General features: G+C 37.9%; 2 protein-coding genes across 3 annotated transcripts in view; one reads left to right on the top strand and one right to left on the bottom strand.

Moving 5' to 3' along the window:
* Positions 1–1,222: 1,222 nt before the first annotated feature.
* On the bottom strand, positions 1,223–6,897 carry LOC144656703 (uncharacterized). Of its 2 annotated transcripts, none has more exons than XR_013571360.1 (10): positions 6,787–6,896; positions 6,668–6,688; positions 3,905–3,934; positions 3,663–3,716; positions 3,444–3,473; positions 3,100–3,129; positions 2,862–2,894; positions 2,444–2,650; positions 1,635–1,691; positions 1,223–1,401 (listed from the first exon to the last, which is right to left on the bottom strand). XR_013571360.1 is itself a non-coding variant. In XM_078516947.1 (10 exons), exons 1-9 carry the CDS (start codon positions 6,845–6,847, stop codon positions 1,648–1,650), a joined length of 495 nt encoding a protein of 164 aa, XP_078373073.1. In that variant the 5' UTR covers positions 6,848–6,897; the 3' UTR covers positions 1,223–1,401; positions 1,635–1,647. The 2 variants fall into 2 exon arrangements, 1 of the variants encoding a protein (XP_078373073.1); XM_078516947.1 differs by having other exon boundaries at positions 2,459–2,650; positions 6,787–6,897.
* Positions 6,898–11,253: 4,356 nt separating this feature from the next.
* LOC144656699 (uncharacterized) overlaps positions 11,254–18,430 on the top strand; it is a 28,402-nt gene continuing 21,225 nt past the window's right edge. The window contains exons 1-3 of the mRNA XM_078516944.1: positions 11,254–11,526; positions 17,558–17,626; positions 17,857–18,162. Of these exons, the coding sequence (XP_078373070.1) occupies positions 11,365–11,526; positions 17,558–17,626; positions 17,857–18,162 (537 nt within the window). The 5' untranslated portion in view covers positions 11,254–11,364. The remainder of the gene's footprint in view (positions 11,527–17,557; positions 17,627–17,856; positions 18,163–18,430) is intronic.

Below are 18,430 nucleotides of genomic sequence, written 5' to 3'. Positions count from 1 at the left end.
ACAACATGGCGGCCAATCTACTCGATCGCGAACTAAGGTAGTACTACGCGCGCCCACGGAAAACGCCTGCAATGCAGGCTATGGGCAAATCAACTTGTTTCCCAAAATGACCCCTTCCTTCACACAAACTGTTTCTGACTTTGAGAAAAGAGTCTTTACCAGCTGTTAATAGTGGTTGTCAGAGAATACCGAGAATCGTCAAACAGTCGCAAAATTTAGAATTTCGTTTTATTTTGCCCAAAAAACCCTTTTAGGGCTTTACCTCGGTGTAAAAACCCACAACTGACGTCACGAACTAAGACTACCAGCGTCACTCAATAAATTATCGTTATTGGTTCATTGGACCCTCGGTTTTGTGGATCGATGGTTCATTCGTTCTTTGGTTCATTGGTTCTTTGGTTCAATGGATCGATGGTTCGTTGGATCGCTGGTTCGTTGGATCGATGGATCGTTGGTTCAATGGATCGATGAAACAATAATGATAATTTATAGTAGCTAGTAGTCTTAGTGAGTCACGTCAGTTAGTCTTAGTTCGTGACGTCAGTTGTGGGTTCTTACACCGAGGTAAAGCCACTTTTAGTGAACTATTTTCAAAAAGGCATTCAAAGGTTCAGCTTCCTTTTACTATTTAATTTTCAAACTTCGAGTAAGTTGAAAATTGACCCACAACGGCGTTCATGATGGGTGAAATTCGAGGCATATTCAACACACTCATGTAGAGAAACCAAACAATGCCTTAACATATATATCCTTTACACTGTTTGTTAGGCATCTTTAAAGAGTTTTTCTGCCCTAATATTTTCCCATATGTTCTGTTTAAAAAAAAAAAAGTTATAATGTTCTACAAGAGGCCTATGTATGTGTGATGTCAAAGAGCTCACTTCTGGACAGGAGTTTATGTCTTACGCAAAATCTTATGTCAACGATAAAAAATGAAAGCAATTTTATTGGGTTTAGGGAGCATTTTATCTGGGTATCCAATTTCGGATATGCTTCTTACTGGGATTTACTTCTTAGATGGGCGGTGCAAACATTTTCATGTAACTGTCAAAAACATTTTTCAATGGACATTTTAATTTCTATCCATTATTTGCCATATGTTTCCCTTTCTAAAGCTGTTATTAAAGGCAAACAGCCTTTTATACAATCGTGTTTTCTAGCAAAAGGTTTCAGGGCGTTTGGACAAGTTCTCTAAAGTTGAAACGAGAAATAAATCTCGAGCTTTTTTTAAAATAAATCAAGTTTATTTCAATCACTTAAATTTACTATTTAGTAACAAATTTCCATTTTGCTTCAGTTTTATCTTATACAAACTAATTAACTCTAACATTACAGATTCGTTTTTGTTTAAGCGGCAGATGCCTTTGCCAGGGTAAGGCAAACACGCCTGATGGAACAAGCCTGTAGGGAAAAATAAAAAAAAAAATCCAATGGGGAAGACAAAACTGTTTTACTGGAAAATTGACCACTCGTTAAATTCACGAGAGTTAAATTTCGTGCAAGTAAAGCTCTCGAGGTCAAACGCCCGTTTTAAATTGGTGCAAGCGTAAAGTCGTCAAATGAACATTAATTGTCTAACCGAGGGCCTAAGTACAAGAGATGGTTCTTTAGAGAGACGAGGTACATATACTTACATGGCCCTCTATACTATTTCCATACCATCGTCATTCCTGGAATCACTTCTTTGTTTCCTGTGGTTAAAGAAGTCAAGTAATTTTGTATGTTAATAAAAGAGTTAACCGCAAACAGGCTAACCGAAGTACATAGTAGGCTAACCGAGGTGAAAAGTAGGCTAACTGGAGTCAATAGTAAGCTAACGTGAGTCAATAGTAGGCTAACCGGAGTGAATAGTAAGCCTACTATTCACCTCGGTTAGCCTACTATGTACTTCGGTTAGCCTGTTAACGGTTAGCTCTTTATATTTGTAAGGGTAACACGAGATGTTTTATGCGTTCCGGGTTTTAGTATTCCGGCGTTCCGGTGGCGTTCCAGCGTTCCGGCTTTTAGTACTAGCCCACTGTCACTTGCTCCCAGCTTAATATGAACACAAAAGCCGCATTTTTAAATCAGTTATGTTGATGTTGACCCGCGATGTTTTCCATTTCAAAGGATTCCTTAAAAATTCAAACTGAGTCAGTGATTCGCCCTCCTTTTGCCAGAGTAATACTATAGGTAAAACATACTTCAGAAGAGTGGGAGGGGCCGGGTTAATGATAGACAGTTAAAACACATGTATGCGGAAGGGCGCATACTCAACTGATAGTGAATAACATATAATATCAGTTGGCTGCAGATTGTAAATAAAACGGTTAATGTTAAGAGAACTAAGCCATTTTTTATTCTCTAAAATTAAATTTTAATACGTAACAACGCAACTATAAGATCACGTATCAGCATTCGCTTCGTTATTCACGATTTTAACAATCAGATTTAAATTTATAACGTTGAGTTCACTTACGGAGTGGTGGACGCCGACGGCGTGGGCGTGGAGGGCGAAATCGAGGGCGGCGAACTTGACGACCAGAAGGCTTACGGCCGTGAGGCTTGCGGCGAGTAGGCTTACGACCAGGAGGCTTACGGCGGGGGGGTTTACGGCGATGGGGTTTACGGCGAGGAAGACGACGAGGTTTCTTACGGCGACTTTGTGGATCTTCCATATCAATTCAAAGCAAGAAATCACTATTACATTTTGACATTGCTTATCAATTGAGTTGATTTGGTAGCCAAAATAAAGTTAAAAAAATATATTCTATCTACCTGGGGACATATTTCTAATGCATTAAAATACCCTCTTAACTTTGACTGAGAGATTTTTGATACCATTAAATTAATGAACATGAAGACTGAAATTGGTATCTTACCCGCAGTTTCGTCTAAAGCGTCATCAGAGTCCTCTAAAAGAATAAAATAACAAGAAAGATAATGACGATGAGTTCGATATATGTCAACGACAGAGACGTTCTGAATCATATTGCAACTGTATGTATTCAAAACCCACGATGATTTAAATAACGAAAAAGGCCCTTCTAATTCTTCCAAACGTTATACATTCGTTAAAATACACTCCATAAGCTTTATAACGGTAAAAGCCCGTCTTACCCGTTTCATCTGAATCATCTTCCCAATCAACTGAAAAAAAAATAGCATAGCAAGAAGATGTAGTTAGTTCGAGAAAATTTAACGTTTCAAGCTAGACCTGCAGTTATGCAAAAATGGCTGCCAATGTCAATGTCTGGTGATTGGTCAAGTTTCTTTTAGTGCTGATGTTGACACTTGTGAGCTGGCATCTTCTAAGGGTCTTCTAAGGGCCTTTGTGTATAATGCCAAGACGTTTAATTCAAACTTTTCTAGAAGAATTTCCTGATCCTAAAACATGACAGTCCTCTGGGACTCATTTCAGTGGTTAAATGTAGTCTGTGTCAAAAAATAAACCTTTTTCTTACCAATTTCGTTTCCATCGTCATCAAGATAATCTAACAAGAAAATAACAATTAAGATAAGCACGAGAAGAGTTTTAGTTATTACCTCCGATTTCAGTCAATCAAAACGCAAAATCTCTCATTAGTCTGAAACAGACTAATGAGGGAAATACAGTGTTTAATTATAATATTAACGATAATAACAATGATAATTACAGAAAGTTGTGATTCGTTCCGTCTTACCCGTTTCTGCTAAATCATCTAACGAATCATCTGTTTTAAAATCAAACGGGTCCTCTGAAACGGTAAGACAAGAACAATATGAATAACGTTTCGTTCGGTGAACGTGCTACGTTCAAGGTGACTTGCCATAAGAACTATAATACTCCTTAAAATGGACTTCTTGTGCAATTTTTTGTCAGCTGTACGTGGCCATCAAAAGATCACATGAGGCAAACGTCTGTACATAGCATTTATCGTCTTACCCAATATTTCTATATCTTCAACGACATTCTCTGAAAAAAGAAAAACAAGAATAAAGTAGAGAGAGGTCATGTTAAATCTTCTTTGAAAGTAAAGCGAAATCAATTATAAGCAATGGAACGTCGTTACGTTGTAGTTTCCGAATTTACGGCCCAGATAAATGGAATGGGAATGAACGTTTATTCGTTTGTCTCACGATAGAATCGCTTTGAGATGTTGATCGCGCCGTTTCGACCGCAACATGAGGGGACGCAAGTGGCGTCAACTGTAAGTTCCTGATTTCTTAAGAGGATTAGTTCGCGGTTACCGAAAGTGTTATAATCTGTCAGCAGCATTTGAGTTATCTTCTCATCAGTTGTGTTATATTACATGGATCAATTTCCATTCTGGCGGCAGAATAAATTATAATGTTAGCGGCGAATTCTGCTTTGGCGGCAATTGGGGAAAGACAGAAATAGATACTTTGATGTCGCGTAAACGTTTCGACCTTTTAAGATTTAAGTTGTTTTCGCCTTATGCAAGATGATCATTTCTATGTTCTGTCGATCGATCATTCATGTGGATTTACAAAGTGAAAATTACGGTGAGTTTGCAGCCGCGAGTTGCGGTGACGCTGGCGCCTTCCACGCAGAAAGTCGTTCAAAATCCTAAATATCTTACGACATATTGCAAATGGTTCGGTTGCACGTAGTTCAGTTTTTCAGTCATACACAAGAAACACTTCAAATATAATCATGGCCCGGGATATCACGTCATGGATCATTAATAAGGAGGTCGCCAGGTAAGTCAATCCATTAAACATTACTATTTTTTAGGTCATGGTCAGTAAATTGAAGATTCCATCTTGTTGTAACATTTGGTCAGACTCTTGTTACAAAAACGGGCTCATTTTATTTGCGATGCATTATGTTTCGCTACATTCATTTTCTATTCGTTCTCTAAAATATACAGCCGTATCGTCGAAGTAAAGATTAATTTTAAAACTGACCAGTACAAGAGTATTAGCAATGTAACCTGCAATTCTAATTCTGCTCAATTCTATTTTCTCCATCGGAGCTGGCGGGCGGCGCGCCTCATACAGTCCGATGTAACCTGCAATTCTAATTCTGCTCAATTTTATTTTCTCCATCAGAGCTGGCAGGCGGCGCGCCTCATACAGTCCGATGTAACCTGCAATTCTAATTCTGCTCAATTCTATTTTCTCCATCGGAGCTGGCGGGCGGCGCGCCTCATACAGTCCGATGTAACCTGCAATTCTAATTCTGCTCAATTCTATTTTCTCCATCGGAGCTGACGGGCGGCGCGCCTCATACAGTCCGATGTAACCTGCAATTCTAATTCTGCTCAATTCTATTTTCTCCATCGGAGCTGGCGGGCGGCGCGCCTCATACAGTCCGATGTAACCTGCAATTCTAATACTGCACTGCCTTTTAATATTTTCTTCATCGGAGCTGGCGGGCGGCACGCCTCATACAGTCCGATGTAACCTACAATTCTAATACTTCTACGCTTTAAAATTGTTTTAATGTTCTTTCCTTCAACTGGTGGGTCATATAGTTTAGACCGCAACACGGAGATACTTATCATCGAGCCACAATATATACTTTTAAGTCTGTTCTCCCAATGGAATACATAATCAAGAGTAACTAATCATTAGCTGGCAACCTTTTTTTTTTTTGTCTGTTAGGTGGTGCAGCCATGTCATGGAACAACTGCAAAAAATAATTTTATGTGCATGTTTCTATTGAAGACGGCTGCACACATATGCTTGCCGCAACACTTGTACATTGTACAAAATGCTGAAAATGGAAACAGTGCGGCGTTATTTAGCATTGTTTTCCATTGGATGCGTTTTTCTTCTGAAGGCTTTGCTTCGATACAGCTTTAAGATTCAGTTTCGTAATTTTACGGGCCTGTTACCAGTACGAGTCAGGTACGCAAAAGGCCGCTACTCTCGCAGTTCAAGAATTAAACTGCTTTGGCCTTAAAAAAAACATAGGAAAATTCCTTTCTATTATTGTCGGCCGCTCATTATGCAGCTAATTCAGTTTGGTAAGTTACTTGCGGCTATAATATGCGCTCGTCAGTTCGAAAATTCTATAGTTTTTTGATAGGCTCAAACAGGAAAATCGAATAACATGTACTAATACAGCAGTCCGGCTGTATTTTATTAACAGACTCCCCGGTATTATAAAATGTGCTGTGCATTTTCGTTGTTAGTTTAAAAATTTGTTTATTTTCACGCTTTCTTCAATAATCATCTTTGAAACTTGTTCCTTGTTTCTCCGATTTTGCCGAGGTACATCGACAACATTTTAAAAACTCGAAATCACAGCGCGCTGTTATCACAACATCACAACATTATTAGTCGACGGTATTATGATCATCTTTTTCTGGTCTTCATTAGATTAAATAATGTTTTTGACAGCGAAACAGATTATGACACCTTTCGCGGCTCAAGCGAAGGAACCTGGTGTGAGGTATGTTAGGAATGCTAGGATAATATCCTAGCATTCCTCTGAAGTACTTACAGTTGACACCGCCTGCGTCCCCTCATGACTGCTAGTCTTCATCAGTCGCGTCACGATAAACATCTCAAAGCGATTCCATCGCGAGACAAACGAATAAACGTTCATTCCTATCTTACACCACGATGAACAATATTTACATCTTTAATGACATAATTTGGTGTATTGGCAAATTTATAATGAAGTGTTCGCTTCAGTATACACTGATAGACTAGCAACTGTTTTAAATTTACTTACCGTCTATTGAAGCTGGAAAAGCTGCATGAATGTGAATAAAAAGATAGGTTAGAAAGGATATTTAAAAAGAAATGTTTTCCTATCCAACTATAAACTTCCCTACGTGGAATATCTCAAACCTTGGAAGCTGACGCTAACCACCGCCAGTAGAAATGCAATGAGCCAGATCTTGGAACCCATGGCTCCGGGAGATGAGCAGGGCTCAAAATCTGAAAAACCACATGGTTAAATTCCCCTTTTATGCATTTTGAATGCAAAGCAGGCGCCAAATGTCTAAGAATCAATACAGTTTATCACATGAATATTGTCTGTATAGACACCAGATTAAGGTGATAATCGTTTGAAGGAGAGTTATCTTGTTTTAAAAATATCTGACAGCTGCTATCTTTAGCAAAACTTGTCAGCAGTTCTCTAACTTATTTTAATGAATCTATTTTTTACTTCGACGATAGCTGCATACAATATCAGGGATAGAATAACTTCGTTTGTCTGCAAGCATTTTTTTTTCAGTTTGTCTATAAGCTTTTTCTCACCTGAAAATAGACAATTTTTAAGACACCATCCATCGTTTTAGGCAACTTTAAGAAAAAAATATGTAATAAACAATAAGCTCACACCATGCCCTTTTATACTCAGCGAAGACATTACTGGCTTTTGGCGGCATTGAACTTGGTTTGTCAATAATATACTTCGCAAGCTTTTTTAGATCTATTTCAAAAACCCATTCAGGCTTTGCAAATATTGAAGTAAGAGTAGAAGAGGTTATTAACTTAATTTCAGGAACATCAGTACTGATTCTATGTTTATCTTAGTTACTTGCCTCGCCTAAGTGAATAATTAAGGAAGCCAAACTAAGAGGATTTGCCATATTTTCTATCAGGTTGTTTCTGACAAAAATATTGCGTTGCAGTTTTGTGTGGCATGTCATCAACGAAGTTAGTTATCCTTTGTAGAAAAGACAATAACATAATTTTACTCGTATTTGATTCAAATTGCTTTCACCGGACCTTCATAGGGAGCCAAAACGACCCAAAATGGCAAGGGAATTTATAGTTCTTAGTATCCGGTAAAGAAATTCTTCATTTTCAAGTAAACATGATACGAGCGCTTTATGCCTGTGTGATGTGATATCGAAGTGACATATCAACTGCACTTGAATCCATTTTAAATACCCGACTTACTTCCGATAGATGAACAACAGTGTCTAGCGAACATGCAGTGCCATTTAATATTTTTAGACCGGATTCAATAGAATACATTTTTCAAGATCTGCAGACCGATTGAACTATTTTACTATAGGCTTTTCTATACGATGAAGAGAAATCTCGACAACGCGAACTTTTCATAAATTAAACATAAAAAACAGTTGCAATGCCTGTTTTGGAAATTGCGCCTACAAACGAGCGTGTAAAATCAGCAGATAATGGCATTGATTGAACATAAGAAGTGAAAATCGACACGTTGGGTTTGTGTTTATAGTGGAAGTGATATTTTCAATCAATGGTAAATTAGCTTCCTTTATCTTAGATAAAACCCAGTCTAGAACGATGAAACTGTCCCAAAAACGACTCTTCGCCACGTTAGATGAACATTTAAATGAACATTTCAGTAAACCCTGTAAAATGTTTATGGACACAAGTCACTTTGTAAGTGGCGTGATAAGATAAGTTTATCTGTTGTAGACTCCAACATGTAATACAGAAGATGTCTAAAATTTTCAGCAAGGAAGTCAATACTGAGCCTGTATTTAATCTTTGAACTTTATTTCAGCACGATAAACAGGTATTTTACAAGATTCACGATAAAAATATATACAATCCAAAATAGACTGCTATTTTTATCTAATAGAGATAACCAAACCAAGGCATGATATATATCAACGAGCTAGAATATATCCATTCAAATAATTTTTATCATTGGAATTTTACTAGTTTAAAATAAAATAACATTTCCATCTCCAGAGTTGTGTGGTTATTTAATAAAATTGGTCACTCTTTTAGCTTAAGCCAAATACAAAAGGAAGAATAGAAAGAAACGCTATTATTTGAATGATAATCAAATAGCTTGTAGCTCAAATATCTTGGATCATTAAAGGAGGGACGACCTTGAAACAGAGACTTGTGGTCGTGATTACATCTCTACATTTCTACATGACAAGTTAAGCTTATGTAAGCGGAAAGATGAAAACTACTTCTCAGAATCACTCAGAACAGGAAAAAAATTAAATAAGATATCCTCAATTGGTGACATTGCTCTACAAATGAAATATTTATTTCATTGATACACGATTAGTTTCAGGGGCAGAGTTTGTGGAATCTATAACTATCGGTTATTTCCCAACTCACATGATCCGATATATGTTACGTAATTGTTTACATGTATTTCAAAAAATGGACCTCGTTCTTTCATGTACGTGTTAAAATATATTGCTTTAGAGATTGCGACAAGTATTGAAATTATTTATAGAAAAATTTTGAGAAAATATTTGGCGATTCATAAAAACACAAGGTATTGCTTTAATGCTGCCCCAAATCTAATTTAAGATGCATTACGAGCAACAATGTTAAGCTTTGTCTTTCGCAGTTATTCTTTTAATTACATTAACTTGGAGGTTCTTGAAGGATTTTATTTAATTTTTCCTCTTAAGGAATGAAATATAACTGCACGGTGTTTTCTATAATTTTACTCAGTGTGGGATTATTTGTGTTTTGTTCACTGATGAACTAGCTAATATTGGCCAGTCTACTGAGAAAATATGTGCATGAGCTGAACGTTATTTGCAGGTCACTTGGTGGGCTCTTCCAATAAAAAGGAAGATAAAAGTGCAGAAAATAATAATAGTTAACAGTGGACGTGGACAGCATGACCATCTGTTAAATAACGACTGTCTTTTTTTGTAGACTTAACAAATGAGCTTATTTATCCTCTACATTCTTTTTGCGGGCCCAAGAGAGGCCCGCAATCCTAATCTTGACAATGACCAGCGGATTTCGTAAAACGCGTGCGCGCCACGTTTATAATGGGCCAGGCTCATTCCGGAAGTTAAAAATTTTGTTCTTCCACCAAGAACGATCAGAATGCGAAAAATATGTCAATCACGACAGTTTGTCGCAGCACCGGAAGTTGAAAATCTGCTCTCTAAGAACTAGTAGAATGCAAAATATGTGTCATTCTCTCTTACATATGATGGAGGCTTCTGTCACATAGAACATTGCAAACTTGTGTCTTGCAGACGTCATTCAGGCGTTGCTTTTGAGAAGATATGCTGTAGTTGTATCACTGATAAATAAATCCAACAACGGTTTAATCTCGCAAAAATTCCTTAAAACACTGGCAACATGGCGAGTTTAATGACCGAAAAAGATCACATCTCGATTCTTACCGCGTGCTCGATTACACATCGCAAAACTGTCAATCAAAAAACAACTCTGATTGGTTCGCGACAATACAAAACGACAAAATCATGCATTCCTTGCGTAACGCGTTACTCGGAATGATTGTCTTTTGTGCAGTGATTTACCAACACTGTCTGAGAAATTGTGCGACCTGTTTAATAGAATAACGCCATGAAACATGAATGTATTTTGCAATCTAAAATTGCGCACGCTCTCACAAGGCTCTTCAAGTAAATCTAGGCCCGCACCTTCTAACCTGTGGTTACCACTAGTCAATTATCCTAAGAAATCACGCGGGATATCGCCTGATACTAAGACGACGAGGCCGTCACGGTAAGTCATTCAGTTGGCTAAAGTCAGACAATATTCCGCACGATTGAGCAGATCATCAGGTAATAGTTTATTATTCAAAAAATAAAATATCAGGAACAGTGCTCTAAGACCCCTAAACAATAAATAGCGACCTTTAGAATTGACTATACGTAAGAAATCGAGTACGACTACGACTTTGGAGTCTCCCGTGTTTGTGAGGAGTAATTATACGAGAAACACGAATTTAAATTGAAAACCCGTACTCATACTCGATCTCGAGACAATTGCAAAGTTCTGAGCCACTAAGGAGTCGAATTTCGAATTTCGAAGGCGCGGAAAGGCCACCGATTTTAAGGGCAATATCAGAAAAAAGAAACAGTTCATTCACTGATATTTTACTTACTTGCTAGTAATGCATTGCTGCTTATAGGAACATGAAAAAATAATAAATGCATAATAAGTGCCTCGGTTTCCCTCTTACTATTGTAGCTACGGCCCTGTCTAATTATTATTCAAATAATGTTGTAGCTACGGCCCTGTCTCGTTAATATTCAAATAATATTAGCTACTTTAACAAGCACCTGCAGAAGTGCATTGTTATGTAACAAACATACATGGAGTTATTTAAAGATTACAAGTGAAAGACAGAGCAGAGTTAAGAGGTGTATCTCGCACTTTTCAAGTGTTCTTAGAAATTACCAAGTGCTCATATATTTCGCTAATTACAATAGAAATCTGCATGCAATTACGTGCTGAAACTCGTGTATTTCAGTGTATTGGACTCCACGTGCAATATAACTCCATAAACCGTGTACGTGACATTGCTCGCGTGCCTTATCGAGCTGAAAATCGCATGCGCATTTCTAAAAGATTTTATAGAACATTTTCAGTGGCATGTCGCATAACAATCATGTACATGATGCATTGTTTGTTTAACGACGGGTGATTCATAAAGGCGCTAATCAGTCTCACGTACGTATTATAAAAAACATGGCGGATAATTCAGCGAAGGTTGTCAAAATGGCGAGGATTCTCGTCATCCTACACATTATTATGGGGTTTTTGCACGTATGTTTCGGCATCGCAGACCTTACGTATAATAAATACATCGGGACAGGTGATATATGTTTTGGGATTTGGACCGGTGTTTGGGTAAGTGTGAAATATTTATTTATGTACAGGATTTAAAAAGCGTGCTGATATCAATGTAAATCGCAGTTTTTTTTTTGTTCAATCAATCCTGTGAAAGGTTATTGACTAATAACTAATTTCTTTGTTTTCTCGTCTCGAAACATGAATCACTCGACTCTTAACTCAAAGCTGTCGAACCGAGACTCGATCCTCGTAGTTTAGGAGTTTCAAAGATCGTACCAAGTCGTTTGAGATTTTAAATGACAATGAACATACATTGACCGGCGCTGCACATTGGCTGATTGATTCAATACTCTGGCCTAAGCATCTAGGGCCGGGGCCAGAGTCGAAAAATGGGGTTTGTTGTCGTTGGCACAAATCTCCAAAATTGCACTATCAGGTGACGTAATCCCAGTGCGCTTTGCGAACTCATGTGCTCAAGCTCAAATGGAAGAAGTCGACATAAATAATAAATAATAAAAAAAAACAACAACAACAACAAAAACATAGAAGTCGATATGCAGAGTTCATTTATCATCATGGTGAGAAGTCTGGCTGCTCAGTTCGGCGTGATGGTGAGCCAAGCAGAATTATCAATAAATCATGCTACGTTGACAACCACCAGATTAATCACTAAATTTTCTTTTAATTTACAGGTCATTCAGTACCTCTTAAACTGACAAACATCAAGAGCAAACCCCACCAAGGAGACATCATTAACTTTTTCCGTACAAAGCTTATAATGAGACCGGATTTTGATAGAAACATAATCAAACATGCAACACCCTCCACAATAAATGACAAATCTCAATATCGTCACCAAGAAGAAAAAGACTTGCGCAAAGAAAATGAAAAAAGGCAATTTGTCAAAGGACTCTAAGCAACCTAACCCTTGTCGTTGTCCAAAACACCCCTCTGTATCAGACCTTGTGAAACCTGACGGTTCACCAGGGTTTCAACAAAAACTGAACCAGGTCTAACAGAAATCCACCAGGTTGATTCAATTTTTCATCATCTAGGAGACCGTTGATTTATCAAATCTAATCATGTCTGTGTATCCATGCAAAACTGCCGAACCCAGTATTTAGCAAGCTAAAGTGGAAGGGGGAGGGGAGCGGGGCACGTGTGCATGCTTAAGACCACCGATGTCGTCTAAACAACAGCTGTAAAAGTCATTGTAGTGTAAACTTAGATTTTGCGATGCCCATGCGCCCATTTTCTTTGTAATTTCAGCTCGCGGTATTGTCACTAAATCCGCCATGGATACAAGTTGGCAAATTAATGAAACAATGAACAAGAGTTGCTATACTATTCACACTTTCGCATTTCGACCAGCTCCGTATTACGGCCAGTTTTTTTGGCCTATATTTAAGTGTCTGTTCTTATGGCGTTTCACTGTATTTTCAAAATTAAGTCTTTGTCCACTGAAGTAAACAATTGATTAACCCTCGGACGTACAAGAGGGGGGTTGGATGCCACGCCAATGAGGTTTTTTCGAAATTTTGAAAAGAGGATTTACTCTACAATGCTGAAACGTTCAGTACCTGTTCATTCATCCCTTGCGGAAATTTTGACATGCCAACCATGTGTCCATGATATAAGCAAGTCGATACACGCAAGTCAGGCCAAAAATCGGCATTTTTACCATTTTCTTTATTTTTTTTCCAGTTTTTTAAAACAAAATCGCTCGATTTGTTTATTTTAACATTCCATAAGCATTCTGGCTTGATTTTGCATCAATTTCCGTTATCTTCTGACTTTCTAAGAGAGTGGTGAAATCCAAGATGGCAGATCCAAGATGGCGGCTCTAGTAGTAGTAGTAGTAGTATCTTTATTTAAACACGGTAAAATACATCAGACCCATTATTTATATTAATTACTTACAATAATCTATTATAAATTATAAAAGTTCATTACATTAAATATTAAAACAATAAATATTACTAAAATGCCTGCTTTCCATGAATGCCGTGTACTATTTTAATAGAAAAGAAACCGCTGCAGCCAGATTTAAAGCTAGAGAGAGTTTGTGCTTGCCGAAGTTTTACAGGTAAACTGTTCCACAACACCGCACCACCATACCTAAAGCTGATTTTTAGAAAGTTGGTGCGGGGCAGTGGAACAGCTAGTTTGCCCTCGGAGCCCCTTAGTTAATAAGTAGATATTTCACTACGGTCAGTGAACATAGATCGCATATATTCAGGAGCAAGACCATTTAATGACTTATAGACCACAGTAGCTGTTTTTTATTTTCGTTGGACATCTAGATCGTCGGCATTGGCATCATAGGAACAAGCAGCGCGATTTTGTAGCTTTTGAAGTTTAGAAGCATTTGTTTTGTTGCAGTTACCCCATACGACACTACAGTAATCGAAATGGGGTTGAACTAAAGCATTATAAAATGCACAGAAGCGTTTACAAAGGGAACAAAAGACCTGCTTCTTTTCAAGACGCCAACGCCAGAGGCATTTTTTTGGAATTTTTTTCGATTTGTACATTCCAAGTTAGAATTTCATCTTTATATACACCAAGAGATTTCGTAAATTCAACTTGTTTTATAGGATCATTATCAATAGTAAAATACGGTGGTCTGATGAAAGTACTCAACCTTTGCCTTGAACCTAGCAATATAAACTCAGTTGAGTTTACCTTGCTGAGAGTGAGTTTATTTGCAGTTAGCCAGTCATTAACTTTAGTTAAATCTTCATTCATACTATCTTCTAAATGCGTAACGTCGTTACTGGCAAAAGTTAAGTGCATATCATCTGTATACATACTAGTTTGTGAATTATATAGACAGTTAGGCAAATCATTTATATAGAGTAAAAAGAGAAGAGGACCTAGAATTGTACCTTGAGGAATGCCACAAGGTCGAGATTGGCTGTCCGAGGGAGAACCCTTAACAAAGCATTTTTGTGTACGATTGTTTAGGTATGATTTACAACAGTTATATGAGATATTTCTAACACCACAGGCTTTTAACTTAGAGAGCAAGATGGAGTGATCGACAGTATCAAAAGCCTTCTTTAGATCCAGGAATACCACGGCATTAACGTTGCCTTTATCGATATTGGAAGCCCAATGATCTGTGGCTTCAAGCAGGGCAGTAGCAGTGGAGTGATGTGTTAGAAACCCTTACTGATTACTAGAAATTAGATTATTTTCAGTTAAATATACATAGAACTGATCATATACAATTCTCTCAAAGACTTTAGCCACGACTGGAATTATTGAAATAGGGCGATAATTATTTAAGTCAGAACGTTCTCCTTGCTTGAATAGTGGAATGAATTTAGTGGATTTCTATTCAGCAGAAAAAAAAACACCAGAGACAATAGATCTATTAAAAATACAGCAAAGAGAACTGGCAACCATATCAGCAAACTCGCGCAAAAGTCGTGCGGAGATTTTATCTAATCTCGTCGCCTTAGATTTACAGAGTTTAGACAACAAAGAGAATACTTTTGAACAATCTGTTCTTTTCTAATGACGTCATGTGACGTCACAGCCAACAAAAAATTACGCCATCTTGAAGAGTAAGCGACGAGCTTTCTACAAAGTCAAACAAATTCCGTTGTACCTTAATAGAACGAACACCCTGCGGAGGGGTTCTATCCCCCCCCCCCTCCACTTTGGTGGGGTATTAGTTTGCTTGCACATATTACTTTTCTAGTATTAGCAGGCATGAAGGCAGAATTTGAAATTGCAGTGCGCTAGAGCGCCAAAGGTGAGACCATTTAAGGGCCGAGGGCGCAAGCTTCTAGGGGGTTCCGGGAAATTTTAAAAATGAGGTAATCCGAGACCGTATTTAATGCAATTTGAAGGCAGTTTGATATGAAACCAGGCAGCCAAAAGCGAGGGACTAGGGGAAATGTTTAGTGCAGAATGAACTATTCTGATGGTTGAGTCGGCTGTCGTCCGCTAAACCTCTCCTCAGGGGTTTCGTTCTATTAAGGCACAACGAAATTATTTTGCACTGAGTAGAAAGCCCTTAGCTTACTCTACAAGATGACATAGTTTTTGTTGGCTGTGATGTCACATGACGTCACGTGACGTAATTAGAGCCGCCATCTTGGATCCGCAGACTTGGATTTCGCCATTTTCTTAGAAAGTCAGAAAATAACAAAATTTGATGTAAAATCATGCCAGAATGTTAATGGGATGTAAAAATAAACAAATCCTACAATTCTGTTTCAAAAAACTGGAAAAAAGAAGACAAATGTTAAAATTGACGACTTGGACACATTGTTGACATATCAAAATTTCCGCAAGGGGTGAATAAACAGCTTCTGAAAGTTTCAGCACTGTAGAGTAAATCATCTTTTCAAAATTTCGAAAAAAGCTTATGGGGGGGCCCACCCCCCCCCCCCCCCCCCCCCGGTACGTTCGAGCGTTAAAATACTTTACGTAAGCGGTTTTTTTTTTTGTTCTTTACTTTTTAAAAAACGTCTTTCGAGTTATTAAAACCGCAACTTAATTAAATTAAAGTGAAATAATTGGCTTTATTACTCAGAAAGCAAAACAATTGCCATCGACGTCGCCATGAAAAAGCGAAAACAAAAAAAAGAAAATATCGTATTTCAGCATTCGCAGGGAAAAAAGTTTCTTATAACAAATCATCAAAGTATCGTGTTATGGTTGCAAAGATAAGCGTAAGGGACACCCGGGAAGGAGCAGTCAAACATTGAAAGTAAAATAAAGCAAATAAACTCAAAACAACATACTTTCAATTGATCAACTCCATTACTTTCTGTACTGTCCTTTGAGTCTCTGAGTTTATATAATCAACATTGGCCAGAGAGGTCAAATTTCACCAGGGAGGGCAAAATAACCCAAGGTCGAGTTTCACCAGGTCTGTTACAGAGGGGTGTTTCTAGTCATCAAACTTTACACAGTGACAAAATGGAAAAAAAGTTATCGTTTTGGAACAAAAAAAATACTGTACAACCAAGTTCATTTTTTGATTAAATGTTTACATTTGAATCTGTTAGTTAATGTTGTACAACATATTTACATTGAAAAAAGGAGGAAAAATAAGTTCCCTTTTATTGTCATGCAAGAATAATATTACTCGCACCCTAAGTAGGCATTTCACGATTATGCTAGTAAAACTGGCATTTTATGCTCCTAGCAATGCTCGTTTTTCCCCCAACAAATGCTCAAATTATGCTCTTTTTTTTAAAATTATGCTCTTTTGATTTGAAAAATGCACTGCTTTATTTTAAAGAAATACATACAAAAAAATACACCATGTGCAATGGTACCCTCTGCGAGCTTTTTCTGCTGGAAGTGTCCTATTTTGTGCTACGCGACTTCCTTCTTTTTTCCTGCAAGTTAGTTCGTGACAATGGCGTGGCTGACGCCATCTTGTTTTGATTTTGAGCAAGGACTGGGTACAACCTTGAAAATTAACCGCTGACGGGCTAGGCCTTCTTTCAAGTCACAACTACCACACACATTTTTGTGGAGAGCTTTAAAGAATTGGAGTTTCCTAAAGAACACCAAAACAAGCAAATGTTTGCTTCTGACGACAAAAATGAAGATAAAATTGGCAAATATGCTAAATTATGCTAGCAATTCTTTTTTTGAGAAAAAGTGTAAAAAATGCTCGTTAAGCAAAATTATGCCCAGAAAAATGCTAGCATAATCGGGAAATGCCTAACCCTAAGAAAATGAAAACACAGGCAGCAAGGCCAAGGAAACTAAGCAGCCCAACCTTTTGTTGTTGTTCTAATTGTCAAACTTGCACAGGAAGAGCAACTCTTTGAAACAAGTCGTCGTTGGAGAAAAGTACTCTTCAATAACAATAATTTATAGTTGACAACAAGAAGCTGTTTTCAATACAATGAAAGACATAACTCTTATCTTGGGGGAACAGAGATGGCGCAGTGGCAACAGCGGTCGCCTCTCACCAATGTGGCCTGGGTTCGATTTCCGGGCAGGCGTCAAAGTGTTCGGTCGAACGCAAGGACGATTCAGTACAAAACATAGACATACTTTGCATTATATTTTCTATTTCTTAATGTAATGTTATGACATTCTTCTGTTGCAGATGTGCATCGCAGGAGGTCTTGGTATCCCTGGGACTCGCAAAGAACGAAGTACTTCACGCAATGCTTTCGTAAGTTGATTCATATATGAATCATTTCATATACATTACATCAATAATGGAAATGTTGCTAGTGCGGAATTTCCGCTCGTTATAGCTTTTAACGCAAAGTCTATTATCTAATGCTTTGAATATAATTTTGAGAGAAAAAAATATTAGTGCTTCCTTGTGCAAATTGTGCTAACAGTCGTTATATAAGGCTGCATTGAACTCACCATATATTTTTTTGTTTGAACTCCCAGGCTGGTGTATTTATGGGTTTCTCCATCACATCTGCAATATTAGGTGGAGTAATAGTTATTTACTACAGCTTCGCCATTGCCAGACTTCGAGATAAGTGGAACTTCAGATCGTCGCGATATGGTGATGATCTAAGCCCAAAATACAGACGTATTTTTACCAACGAAATGGCCCTCAGTGTAACTATCCTGATTCTCGGTATTGTCGGGCTCGTTATTGGAATCTGGGCGGTCGTGTGTCTTTGTCAAATGAAACCTTGCACATGTTGCTCTGCTTGTACGTGTTGCTATGGAAATCCACCACAACAGGTGAGCCTTGTGTTAGATCGAACCAATCGTTAGTTTCTCTATGCTAATATTATTCCGATTCAACATAACGGTGCAGGTAGAAGCCAGGACTTTGCTATGTTCCTTTACAAATATAAAGAGGGGTCTCTTAGCTTTCTGCGTGCAGTACCAAAGTCCCAGTGGCAATTCGTACATTCCTTTTGTATACAGTAGTTTACTAACAGTCCGGGTGCAAACTTCACGGAAAGAAGTTCCATGGAAATCTCTTAATTAAATGTCGACCACTACA

The sequence above is a fragment of the Oculina patagonica genome, chromosome 6 (assembly GCF_052425735.1).
Source record: "Oculina patagonica isolate OP01 chromosome 6, crgOcupat, whole genome shotgun sequence".
Taxonomy (NCBI): domain Eukaryota; kingdom Metazoa; phylum Cnidaria; class Anthozoa; order Scleractinia; family Oculinidae; genus Oculina; species Oculina patagonica.
Note: the sequence above shows the minus strand (reverse complement) of the source record. Positions and strands in the feature narration are given on the sequence as shown.

Bases quoted from the DNA above. Each gene is read 5' to 3' on its own strand.
- LOC144656703 (XM_078516947.1), bottom strand. From the start codon at position 6,847: ATGGGTTCCAAGATCTGGCTCATTGCATTTCTACTGGCGGTGGTTAGC. The intron at 3,717-3,904 runs GTAAGACGATAA...TTACCGTTTCAG, and splicing joins TGAAGATATAGAAATATTGG to AGGACCCGTTTGATTTTAAA. The intron at 2,651-2,861 runs GTAAGATACCAA...TTGATATGGAAG, and splicing joins CGCTTTAGACGAAACTGCGG to ATCCACAAAGTCGCCGTAAG.